At 46.9% G+C, this 13,659-nt stretch overlaps 1 protein-coding gene and 1 long non-coding RNA gene across 2 annotated transcripts in view; one reads left to right on the plus strand and one right to left on the minus strand.

Annotated features, from left to right (window-relative positions):
• Window positions 1-13,659, minus strand: part of SAE1 (SUMO1 activating enzyme subunit 1) — a 79,224-nt gene that overhangs the window by 20,739 nt on the left and 44,826 nt on the right. The window contains exon 7 of the mRNA XM_034638991.1: window positions 7-130. Within this exon, the coding sequence (XP_034494882.1) occupies window positions 7-130 (124 nt within the window). The remainder of the gene's footprint in view (window positions 1-6; window positions 131-13,659) is intronic.
• LOC117795177 lies at window positions 12,133-13,172 on the plus strand. Its single transcript, XR_004619029.1, has 2 exons — window positions 12,133-12,775; window positions 12,858-13,172. It is a non-coding gene; the product is annotated as an uncharacterized LOC117795177 (long non-coding RNA).

Consider the following 13,659-nt stretch of genomic DNA (forward strand, 5'->3'; position numbering starts at 1 on the left):
GGAAGCAGGTCAGGACTAACACCCAGGGAGTCAAGCACATCGTTTCGAATCTGGAGCAACAACTCAGAATCTTCCCCAAAGGTATCAGAACTAGGATCTCTTCCTTTATCTGTGCGGAACTTCAGAAGCACTAAGAAAAACAAAGAAGGTAGGTTAAAAACCAAGTCTTTTTTTTTTTTTTAAGATTCTATTTATTTATTTCAGAGAGAGAAAGAGAGAGCAAGAGCAAGCACAGGGAAGAGCAGAGGGAGAGGGACAAGCAGGCTCCATGCTGAGTGTAGAGCCCAACCTGGGGCTCAATCCCCCGACCCTGAGATCATGACCCAGGCTGAAATCAAAGAGTTGGATGCTCAACCGAATGAGCTACCCAGGCGCCCCCAAAACCAAGTCTTTTTGTAACAAATGCTTGTAGATGTTGAGAACGTAAACACAGAATGGGATACATTAATGAAAATGAGGGCCAAGTGAAAGATAATCTACTTTTCATTTATTCGCAAACACAGGCAATCGATGATTGCAAAAATGACTAAAATTACTGTGATGAGCGCCACAATAGTGTAACAGAGGATCTGACGTCCTCAGTGGGGTGGTGTCAGTTAAGAATTCCCCAAGGAAGTAGTAACTGAGTCAAGTATGTGTGAACTTGGGGGCAGGGGAAGTAGGGGAGAAGTCTCAAGCAGAGGGAAAAGACCCAATTATGACCCAGAAGCCAGGTCAGGAGCGGGAGGCACGCATTCTAGGCATCAGTTCAAAGGGCTGCTTCAGCCAGAAAGGCCAGCCAAGTGCTCAGACTCATCAGACAGGCAGGTCATTACAAACAAAACCTCCCTCCCAGTATAACAATTATGTCAACCTCTAGAAACGAACGTTTAATTTTGCTTGTGAACCAGAGGAAAGGTTCACATGATGGCAGCAAATCAGAGCTACTGTGTAATGAGACTCTAACAAGGTTTGAATTTTTAACCCCAACAAAAAGACACAGGCAGGAGCCTAAGACTGATCAAAATACCAGCACCTTCTACTGCCACCACACCTTGTCCATGATGTTCACAGCAGGCTGGGTGGATGGTGTCCTTATTCCCCACAAGCTCCCCAAGGCAAGTGCACAGCCGGCCTGGAGCCGCATCTCTAGGGCAATGCCCCTCCCACATCACACTGCTGATTGGGGGGGGCGGCAGACAGGAATGGGGTCCAGTGTTCTGGGACAGCAGCTCATGCCTGGAGGGGGCTTCCCAGTTTAAAAGGTGCTTGCTTTTAAGTCTCATCGAGAACTGCTGACTGGAAAAGTGAACTTATTATACAAATTATACTCTCCATCAGTATAAGGGGCTCTTCCCTAAAAATTCAGGTGGATTGAAAAGTGACGCAACTGCTCTGAGGCTCTTTAAAAATCCAAGGATTTGGGGGCCGCCTGGGTGGCTCAGCCATTAAGCTTCTGCCTTCGGCTCAGGTCATGATCCCAGGGTCCTGGGATCGAGCCCCGCAACGGGCTCCCTCCTCGGCAGGAAGCCTGCTTCTCCCTCTCACACTCCCCTTGCTTGTGTTCCTTCTCTCGCTTTCTCTGTCAAATAAATAAATAAAATCTTAAAAAAAAAAAATCCAAGGATTTGGAAGCCACCGTGGACTAATAAGGACTCTGTCCTTTTACTTGTTTTCTTAAGACTCACAAATTGTTTCGGTGATGAGCCGCCTGGGTTGAGAACCACCGGCCAAGTAGCAGGAATTCAGTCATTCACCAGTACAATGGCCAGGCACTCACTGCAGGCCCGGCAGACCCAGGGGCTCCAGGGAGAGGCCAGTCTGCTCCTGTGAAGGCCATGCGGGTGGGGGGAGAAGGAGGAGTCAGGGACCACAGCAGATGGCCCCCTCAAGCCCGAGAGGAGCCCATAATGGGTTGTCAAGTGCTCCAGGAAGATCTCAAGCCATGGAGCCCTGTTTAAGGAAAAGACGACACGACCTGCCCTGGGCTGGGCTTTTCTCAGAGACAGGCCCCTCGTCCGTATTTCTCTGGCAACCTCTGCAGGCCCAAGACAGGGTTCTGCACATCAGAGACTTTGAAAAAAGGACTCCAGAATATCTGTTTTGAATACTGTTTGTTGTCTGGGGATGTCACTTTCCTCTTTTTCAAGAACAGAGCTCCGGGGCGCCTGGGTGGCTCAGTCGGTTGAGTGTCCGACTCTTGATTTCGACTCAGGTCATGATCTTGAGCCCTGCGTGGGGCTCCACGTTCAGCATGGAGCCTGCTTGTCCCTCTGCCTCTGTTCCTCCCCACCCCCCGGCTCTCTCTCTCAAATAAATAAATACCATCCTTTAAAAAAGAAAAAAAGAAGAAGAACAACAACAACACAGCTCCTAGAATCTTCAATGCTACCTGACCACCTGGCAGCCAACTCAGAGCTGATGACAATTTGGATGCTGGCTAACACCAATCTGCCATCACCTAAGCTAGCCTCACGTCTAACTCAGCAGATGTGTTGCTGGGATTCCAATCTGGAGTAAATAAATGCAATCACGTAATAAGCATTTGGGGGAAGGGTGGAGAAAAGACTAAAGAAGGGACCATCAATCCCTGTTTAGACCAAGACTCTTTTTCAGCAATGTCCTGGGAAGACAAAGGAATCTGGAAATCTGCTTGTCTGGCCAAAAGAGAGGATACTCTGAGCGGACTGTATCGCATGTTATCGCTATTTCTGTCAATCACTCTGGAGAGGACACAAGGACAGACCCAGAATGAGTTATCAGTGTCGCCTGAGCAATGACGGAGGCCATGCCAAGTGCAAGCCACTCAAACAGCATGATCCAAGTCCCAGTGGCAACTGCGTGGAAACCGAGTGAGGCTGCTTGACTTCCAGCAGCCAGGGTGGTGGGCAGGAGGGGCCCCATGCCGGCTGCCTCCTATGAGATCCTCTCATTTCTGTGTCACTGCACTAGAAGCACCAACTGTCATGAGGGATAGAGAGGACAGGATCATTTTTTCAGCTCCACCACAAAGCTTTTCATCTTTTGGTCAGAAAATACAGCTCTTGGAACAAAGCTCAAACCATTATAATAACTGCAAAACAAACAGTGTCTACAGTGTGCCAGGCACTATTCTCTGTATTTTATGTGCATTAATATTCATCCTCAATGAGCTGGTGAGGTAGGTATTACTCTCCCCACTTTATTGATGAAGAAACTGAAGTTCAAACAGATGAAGTGGCTTGTTCAATGTAACTGTCAATAATAAGCAGCGGAGCAGAAATGCCAACTCAGATCTGGCTCCGGAATCTGTGTTCTTAACCCTAATCGAAGCCAGGAGAAATAGTAAGACAATCAGGAATGCAGCCCCAAGGATTCCAAGTGGTCTGGCTCTCTGCCCCTGACCTCGGGAGGACTCCCATTTAACCACATTTTTGTGAGATGCATTTTCCAGATGGGCCCTGCCCTCTCCCAACTGGTCCATTAATTTTAAGTTGCTAGTTCTGTGGGTGAGAAATGGAGGCAGAGGCCATATGAAGCCTCGTCCCATCAATCTTCAGAGTGGAAGAGCAGCTTCACCTCAGAAAGAAAGAAGATGGTACGAGGAGGAGGAGAGCAAAGGCAGCCAGCAGTTGGCCCCACTGTTTCTCTGGGCCCCTTGCCTGGTCCTGGTGTAGGCTGCTTGGCCGAGGGCCGGCAGGCTGGCACCGTCCAGATACCTCGCTGACCACATCTGAAGTCCTCTCAGGGCCTCTGGGAAGGGGGCCAGTCAGTCCGGCCACTTACTTGCGGCAAAGCAAACAGAAGCTGTATTTTTCACTCTTTTTCAAATGTCAGCACTCCAGTCAGCAGGGGTGGAGGGGGACAGGGAGAAGCCCATGCCCTGGACAGGCAGAAGCCCCAGAACTGACCCTATCCCCTAACAAGCTCTTGCTTATTAAATTCTCCTCTTTGTTCTGCTTTTCACCCCTCCCAAATAGCCAGCCAGCTACACACACACACACACACACACACACACACACACACCACTGTTGACTCTGCACTTCTGAAGAGCACCTCCTCACCAGTTTCCAGATTATAAAACTGTTCCGTTAAGATCAAATATTCTCAGGGATGGCGAGCTGCTCTGCCAAAAGATGACTCATCGCATTGTATCAAAACATTGCACAAAATTAGAGTTCCAAACTTGATTAACTTCATCTGAACCTTTTAATTAACTCAGGTTGTTAAAGTCTGAGGGAATGACATTCATCGCTACAGATGATAGGCTAGTGTCTCTGCCCAGGGTCAGGACTTGCCCGTGTAATGGAAAAAGGAAAACTTCGAAAAGGAGAAACCAAGCACCTTTTCATTTGTTAGAAGAAAAACTATGGACATGTGAATATACTACTATTCTGTGAAAAGAAATTAACACTCAAATTCAAATTTAAACTGAATCAGAGTATCAGATTCGTGTTGTAACAGAAATCTGCAAAGCAGTACTATTAATCACTGTATTTCTTTCTACAAATTTATTACATTTAAATAGTGGAATAATATTTAACATAATCAGTAAAGCCACCCGGGGAAAAAAAAAAAAAAAAGCACATTTATAAGGGAGAAAATGAAGTCAAAGTCAATGTTGCAAATTAGCCCCAAACCAGTTGCTGTCCCCAAAAACAGCTCAACTGAGGGTGAAAAAAGCCACACCTATACAAAAACCTCATATGCCTGACTGACACCTAAAGCTTCTCTGTACCAGACACCCTTGCTCCAATCTCTCTGGTGCTCTCCAACCTCCCATGGACCCATTCTCCCCAAGCTGGCTCACTCAGTGGAGACTCATCATCTCTGAGAATGGCCTGGAAATTGCCTTGACTCCTGGTTCACATATACTTCTTAAAAAAAAAAAAAAAGTTATCCTCCTACTGTATAGCTTATCTTTTTTTTTTTTAAGATTGTATTTATTTATTTATTCATCTGAGAAAGAGACAGAGAGAGTGCAAGTGCTCAAGTAGGGGGAAGGGCAGAACGCCAGGGAGAGAGTCTTCAGCTGACTTCACACCAAGCAGGGCTCAATCTCACAACTCTGAGATCATGACCTGAGCCAAAATTAAGAGTTGGATGCTTAACATGACCGAGCCACCCAGGCACCCCTGCCCCCCATAGCCTATCTTTGAAGGCAAAACATGAGGTCTCATCCTTGGTCAATTTCTCTTTCCAACAAATCTATACCAAGGATGGTAATAACTAGAATTATTGTGATGATTTCACAGTGTATACAAATATCAAATCATTATGTTGCAATCTGAAATATAGGTCAAGTACATCTCAACAAAAACAAATATATAAATAATGAGCACCGATTTTGTGACAGGCCCTGAGCTGGACAGGGGAAAGCAAAACGCACACTCTGCCCTCTCAGAGCATTTAGGGAAGGTGGCAAAACTACATACAGAATAACAAAAGGTGTGAACCAGCAAAGGTGCTCTGAGAGAGCATGACTGGACAGAATGGAGTGGTCTCACTAGAGGGAACCATCTCATTCCCTCCGGCCACCAGGCCTGAACACTGACCTTGGGCACACTCTCAACCTTGGCACACCACGTGCTGCTCCTCAGAGCCAAGGGAGCTTTGAAATTGGCAGGCCGCAGCAGTAAGGACCACAGCGCTGGGGCCAGACTGCCCAGGCTGGAGCCCAATCTTTCCACTCGCTATGACCTTGGGCAGGTGACAACATCCTTGAGCCTCCTCCGTAAAATGGGAATCAGAAGAGCACTTCCCCTACAGGGCTGAAGCACGAAGTGAAGTAAGCCCCGTGAGGCAGCCAGGACAGCGCTCCAGAGCCGCTGCTCCTCCACCACCTCCGGGAGCCCAGCTCGCTCGCGCTCAGGGCGACTGACGTCCTTCCTCGGGCCCAACTTCCCCGCTCAGCTGTTACCATCACCAGTTCAGCGGGGAGCTCTGGAGACTACAGTGACTCGGCTGGGAACAATCCTGATATTTTGCAACCCCCCTCCCTCCAGCGCTTGGATCTCAGGATGTGATTTTACAGTCATTTGTGAACATTCACTTGTACAAGGACTGATCTGTCTCCTCTGCTGGGTTTTTGTGCTCGTGGGACAGAAGCCATACCTGCTTTGTTCACTATTCTCTACTTAATGCCTAGCACGGGGCATGCCCGTGGGCACTGAGAAAATCTCTGCTCCGTGGGACGTTCCATGTTTGGCGAAGGATGGAAAAGAGTCACATGTGAGGAGAGAGGAGGGCTCACGACAACAGACACAGGATCCTCACACACCCTTCCCAGGCCTGCTCTTCTATTAACAGAATTGAACATAGTTTTCAATATACCCAGGCTGGATCTGTTCCTTACCACGTATTTACAAACATGGTAGATCTGGAAAGTCCAGCAAGAAACAAAAAAACAGGGGCGCCTGGGTGACTCAGTTGTTAAGCGTCTGCCTTTGGCTCAGGGCGTGATCCCAGGGTCCTGGGTTTAGAGCCCCGCATCAGGCTCCTCTGCTGGGAGCCTGCTTCTTCCTCTCCCACTCCCCCTGCTTGTGTTCCCTCTCTCACTGGTTGTCTCTCTCTGTCAAATAAATAAATAAATAATCTTTAAAAAAAAGAAAGAAAGAAAAAAGGGGGCACCTGGGTGGCACAGCGGTTAAGCGTCTGCCTTCGGCTCAGGGCGTGATCCCGGCGTTACGGGATCAAGCCCCACATCAGGCTCCTCCGCTGTGAGCCTGCTTCTTCCTCTCCCACTCCCCCTGCTTGTGTTCCCTCTCTCACTGGCTGTCTCTATCTCTGTCAAATAAATAAATAAAATCTTTTTAAAAAATAAATAAATAAATAAATAATAAAAAAGAAACAAAAAAACATACACAGTGTACCACATGTGTCCTCAAGAGGGAACCGAGATGAACACTGGCTTTCAAGGCCATATCTAAGGACTAAAGGTGCAGAAAAGCCAGCCCACAGACATGAAGCTCCAAGGAGGGACAGAACTGGACTGCAGAAGGCAGGGACGTCTCAGGGAAGTCAATGCGAGTTTGGCTCTCTCAGCCTCCCACCTTTCGAGGTGCCTGGTCATCTGCTTAGCTCAGTTCCACATTACTTGCCCCTTCTTTTACCTCACTCTTTAACACAGAAACTTACAAGTAGGTGTGTGCATGTACTCATTCATTCATTTTTTCATCCATACACATTTCCTAAGCATCTACACTCCACCCCCACCCCCTGTGCCGAGCTGTGCTGGGGACCCAGAAGCGACCCAGAAGTGACCCAGATAGCCCCAGGTCCTGCAATCCACAGAGGGCACACTTGTAAGTCCAGACTGTCACGACTGTCACCATGGCCACACAGTACTTTGATCTCACTCTCCAGAGAGCCTCACCACTGGAGTGGCCTACCCTGAAGACCTGTTCTGAAATGCCCCTTCTGAGCTCCAAGTCCTGGCCACCCTTTCACCTCTCCAGTGAAACCTGGTGTGGAACCTCATCACATAACAGCTCAAAACAGAAAAAGAACACTGTCTCTTGTTATTTACATCTTACTCTCTTCTGAAAAGAATTTGACACAGCCGCATGGAAGTTATTGATGGGGGGAAAAGGGAGTGCGATTTCTCAGAAATGACCTGAAAACAAGATGCCATTTTTTGCCTACCAAATTAAAGGCCAAGATTACTCAACCTAAGCAAGGCAGAAGAACTGCTCTGTCACTGAGCTCTGGTGGGAGGGTAAATGCTCAGTAAACCATAAGAAAATGTGGTACAGAGTATCTTTACAAAGGGTCATGCCCCCTGGCCAGTGACTGAATTATGTATAAATGGTCACTGCCATGGTATTTATATCACAGATAATCTGGAAATAATCTCACATCAGATGGTAGGACAGTTATATAAAATATATCGACAGGTTGGAGTATTATTCATCTATTAAAATTATGTTTAAGCAACTTTTAGTCAGGGGAGCCTGGGTGACTCAGTTGGTTAAGTGTCTGACTCTTGGTTTTAGCTCGGGTCACGATCTCATGGGTTGTGGGATTGAGCCCCATGTCAGGCTCCTTACTTGGCAGGGAGTCTGCTTGAAAGATTCTGTCCCTTTGCCCTCCCCCGCCCCACTCTCTCTAAAGATAAATAAATCTTAAAAAAAAAAAAAAAAAAGCATGTTTTAGTCCTATGTTTTTGGCAACATTAAGGTTAAAAAAATCTTAATTTAGGTTAAAAAAAAAATCCTAGAGAGGCACCTGGCTGGCTCAGTGAGTAGAGAGTGTGATACTTGATCTCGGTCGGGGTTGTGAGTTCGATCCCCACACTGGGTATGGAGATTACTTAAATATAAAACCTTAAAAAAAAAAAAAAGTCCTATAATATCCAGTATTCAGAATGCACTCCACTATGTAAAAATAAAACAGAATGAGGTAAGGTACAACTGTTACCACCACATTCTAGAGGTGGGAAACTGAGGCTTAGGACAGAGAAGCTCAGGGTCACAAGTGGACTCAAAGATCACCACACTCATAACCTCAATGCTATACCGCCTCCCTAGGAGCAGAAACAAGATAGGAGACACGCTAGTTCACAAAATAAAAAGCACTTCAAATGGATTTGGCTCCCCACCCCAGAGCCCACCAGTTTAGAATAATGTCAACCACTCGCTCAGACTCTCGTCCAGCCAAATAGTGTTTCTCCTTTAAAAAATGTCAAGTGATCCTGAGCTTGACTCTCACCTTTGAAGTAGAACATTTTGACTAGTATGCGAAGACTGTAACTTACAAAAAGAAAAGGACACAGAAATTCTAAAAACGGAGAGACAATTATGCAGAGGGCAAGCAGAAAGAGCCACAGCCCCCCGCCGCAGGGCTCCTTCTCTATCAGCTTTGCCAGCCGCACCCTCTACTCAACAGAGCCGTTCTGACAGAGCCCTCTGCATTCACACTCACCCCTGCCTGGTCACAAGCAGCAGGGAGACAGGGGCTTTTCTCTAGCCCAGCACTTGAGTGGCACATGACCTTGACTCTGGGCATCTGCTGCTCTCTGCCAACCGTTCTCACCGAGGGAAGATGGCACAGGACATTCCCGTGACTGCTGTCTGACAGTCAGAGAAAAGATGGGAGGCGCTGAACAAGAACTGCAGCTGGGCTGGGGGCCCAAGAGCAGCTCAAACCCAGGCTAATGTCGGGGGTGGGGGAGACATAGGGCTGCGAAGCAAACCCCAGGCAGGTCTCGCTGACAATGCTGCCCATTATTACAATCTGCTCTCAAGGGCCTCAGGTTCCCATCTGCCAAAGTGGAATAAGGAAATGTCACAGGGCTCTTGTGAAGTTCAGATTTTTAAAATGGACATAATGCCATTTTGGTAATGCTAATACAGTCGACCACAGGGGTTTAGGGGTCTGACCGCCCATGAACTCGAAAATCCACATATAACTTTGATTCTCCAAAAACTTCATTGCTAATAGCCTACTACTGACCAGAAGCCTTAGTGACATGAACAGCTGGTTAACAAATATTCGTGTTACCACAGGGCAGAGAAAATACATGTTACAGTATTGTACTGTATTTATAAAAAAAAATTCATATATAAGTGCACATTTCAAATCTGTGTTGTTCAAGGGTCAGCTGTAATTAAAATCCGACAGTGTCGGGCAACACTGAGACACTTACTAGGTTTGGTGACTGTGGACAAATGACTCGGGCTGTCCAACAATCAATATCTTCATATGACAATGGATGATAATAGTAAGATCTGCTCTCACGAGGGCGTTATGAAGATTCAAAGGGACTGTGACACATGTAAAGCCCTTAATCAACAATTCTGAGCGCACAACATGGGCCGGGCCTCCGTTTCATCCCTGTGACCCGATGAGGCGGACTTAGGGTTATGCCCGTTTGTCAGACTGAAGAGCGGAGCAGGTGCCTCACCACGATGGGCTTTCTCACCAGACTATCCGATGAGGTTGTGAGGCACTAGACCGCACTGATGGGTCACCTCTGCCCTTCCCCTCACCTCTCTTCTCTCACATGGCGCTGCCTTCCTTTCTGAATGACTGTGGTCTGCGTTCTCTACCACTGATAAAGGCAGTGGCACCAAAAAACCCAAACAGAACAACAACCACCAAAAAAACCACTGCTTTTTTTCTTTCACCCTTCCTACAAATTATTTTTAAACATCTGTGGTCATGACAGCAGTGAATCAACAAGTACTCGACTGCCACCCCCTTATCGGAATCCACTTCCCTGTGGCCGTCTCCTCCTCGGCGGTCCTTGTCACTGCTGGACACCAAACACCCAGTGGGGAATGCCAGGCCCGAACAGGAACGGCTGCCCTTGACCTGGTCCACAAAGGTCACAGTTCTAAAATAAGAAGTTCCGGAGCACCTGGGTGGCTCAGTCGTTAAGCGTCTGCCTTCGGGTCATGATGGTCCTGGGATAGAGCCCTGCATCGGGCTCCCTGCTCAGCGGGAAGCCTGCTTCTCCTTCTCCCACTCCCTCTGCTTGTGTCCCCTCTCTTGCTGTGTCTCTCTCTGTCAAATAAATAAATAAAATCTTAAAAAAAAAAAAAAAAAAAAAAAAAAAAAAAGGCCCTTTTGAANCTGAACAGAACTGATCACCCAATCAAGTTGAGGCCTGGAGACAAAGACAATTACAAGTCATAAAAACAGGGAGGTAAGTAAGGAGTATGGTGAGGGAAGGGAGAATCGAAGGAGGAGGCATCAAAGAAACAAAAGTTTTCTAGAGTCTGTAACAGTAAAAAATATTACAAAGCGCCCATCATCAAGACACCTTGCAAAAGAATCCACTCAGAGAGGATGAAAAATGAGGTATAAAATACTAGAAAGTTCTTGAGGTGCCTGGCTGGCTCATTTAAGACCATGTGACTCTTGATCTCAGGGTCGCAGGTTCTAGCCCCAGTTGGGTGTAGAGGTTACTAGAAAAAACAAAACTAAACTAAAAAAAAGAAAGTTCTAGAAGAAAACACAAGAAATGGCAGTTTTCTCTGAGGTATCTGTATATTTTACCCCTTTGTCTCACTTTTACAATTTAAAAAAGGAGAAAACATAACTACTTTGAAGGCTTTTGTATATATGATCATTGCGAGTAGAAAGTCCTCAAAACCTTATCCATTTCTATTTCTACAGAGGCCATGAAGTGAAGGGACTTGCTTAAGGTCAAGAAAGATATAGTACAGCCAGGACCTAAACTACTTCTTTCCAGATCCAACTCTGGAGACTTCAAGGCATAGGTGACTGAGAAGATTCTACTGGCAGGAGAAAGGAGATATGAATCCCAAATTTGTCTGGCTAGATTTACAAACCAAGAACAATTAGTCACGCTAGAAAAAAGCCTAATCCCCCCAATGAAGGGCCCTGACCTCACAAGCTCCTAGCAGAGACAGGAGATGCTGGTTGTTAACAAGCCCTTGCTCCCTCAACACGGGAGGTGAAAGGAATGGAAATACTTCTCCATCCTTTCGATGCTTACGGCACAGTCCTGCAGCTAAGTCTGGGGCTTACAGGTACTTCCAGTCTTGTGGCACAGGGGGGAAAAGGACGCAGGCAAATTAGCACCATCTAGGCAGCTTTACATGAGCCTAAAATAAACTAATGTAGCCACAGGTTAAGAATTAGCAAAATTCTGGGGCGCGTGGGTGGCTCAGTTGGTTAAGCATCTGACCTCGGCTCAGGTCAGGATCCCAGCGTCCTGGGATTGAGCCCTGCATCGGACTCCCTGCTCAGTGGGGAGTCTGCTTCTCCCTGTGCCTCTGCCCGCCCTCCACTCTTACTCTCTCTCTCAAATGAAAAAAAAAAAAGAATTAGCAAAACTATCCAAACGTGGGACAGGTGGCCTCAGAAATCAATCAACCCACACTGACCTAGCCCCTGTTCTGCATCGGGCCTCTGTTGTACAGTCAAGAGACAAGGGAGCCCACAAGAGAGCCCTCAAGTCAGCTCTGTTGTCTGGGGGGTGGAATGGGGATTACAGAGGAAGGAAACCCAACTCAGATAAGGGGGGGGCTAGGTTCCTGGAGGCAGCACTGGAGCTGCGCAATGAGGGTTAAGTGGGAAGGGCTGAAGCAGGATATTCCAGGCAGAAGAAATGGAAATGTGTATAGATATGAGGGGGGGGTGACACTATGGGGCGACAGCAAGTAGTTCAGTACGAGTGTAGGGTTCAAGGACGGCAGAAGGGAATGGAAAGGGGAAAAGAGGTCAGCAGGTCCTAGGTCTAGAAGACCAAGCCACAAAGTTTAAATTGTATCCTGATGGCAAAAGAGAGTCATTGAAGGGTTTCAGTTTGTAGATAGATCAGTCTGGTAACTGAAAATGCATGAGAAGAAGGATCTCTGAAGGCAGAGGCTGGTAAAGGCACCATGGCACTGACGAAGGCTGCCGGGGAGAGGCAGTCCTATGGGAGAACTCGTGGTCATCTGAACAGGAGGGAGGGAGATCAGGAGGTCTCCAGCTGCACTCGGGTCCCAGAGAGCACCGCACAGAGTGCTGAGCTGGGGTTCTAGGTGAAAGGAGCTGCCAATCAAGCGCGTGAACTTCATGAATGCTCCGAAGAAGAGAAAAAGGCAAATAGGTTGGAACAAAGCTAACAGCTTAACTTGAAGCACTGATTGTCAACAGATTCATTCTGGTTCTGGGTATACATTGACAGCATATTAGGACACCTCATCCTTAATCCACCCTACAACCAACAGTGAGGATCAGCAGCGGGAGTGATTTACTTACAAGAGGCTACCACGCCATCTATGCCCTTTGCCCTCCCAGTACCTGCTTCCAAGCCACCATTTCTGTTTTTATTAAGTTCCTGCCTAGCTCCAGATAGAAGGTGAGTGTGACTTGTTTACGTGCAAATACACCCCCTACAGTCTGCCTACTACTGCTCGACAGAGAAAATTCTTTTTTTGCAGAGCAAAGGCCCACAGTGGAGGCCATGGAGACCTGCTCATCATCTCCTACCTGATTCAAGGCTTTGCTGTTCTGGTGATGTGCGCTATTTCTCCCACAGCAAGGGTCTCCAGGCACCCTTGAAAATCTAGGGAACCTATATGGCTCTTTCCCAGAGGAACTGTACATACAGAATACTACATTCAGACCTCCCACCGTCTGGAGATGAGGAGGATGTGCTGTTAAAATACGCCATTCTATGGACCCCACACAGATGATCAATAAGCCCTTCGCAAGTATTAGTCATCAGCTATTAAATACCAGCAATCTTCTGAGAATCGGTTTGGAGATTGTTTTTGTTATCTTTAACTTTTTCTTTTAAGGTTTTATTTATTTGAGAGAGAGAGCGAGCGAGCATGAGTGGAGGAAGGGGCAAAGGGAGAGAAGGAGAGGGACAGGATGGGAGAGGGAAGAGAGAGAAGGAGAAGCAGACTCCCTGCTGAGCAGCGAGCCCAACTTAGGGCTTCATAACAGGACCCAGAGATGACCTGAGCCAAAGTCAGACACTTGACCAACTGAGCCACCCAGGCACCCTTATTTTTAACTTACGAAATAATTTTAGACCTACAGAAAAACAGTACACAGAATTCCTGTATAACTTCATCTAGATTTCCCAAATGTTAACATTCTACCACATTTATCATTATTTCTCTATGTTTACACATACTCATTTTTTTCCTGAATGATCCAGCATTTGCCCCTAAATACTTCAGAGTATATTTCCTAAAAACAAGAATATTCTCTTATATAACCACAAAACAATTA

The sequence above is a fragment of the Ailuropoda melanoleuca genome, chromosome 12, assembly GCF_002007445.2.
Source record: "Ailuropoda melanoleuca isolate Jingjing chromosome 12, ASM200744v2, whole genome shotgun sequence".
Lineage (NCBI taxonomy): Eukaryota > Metazoa > Chordata > Mammalia > Carnivora > Ursidae > Ailuropoda > Ailuropoda melanoleuca.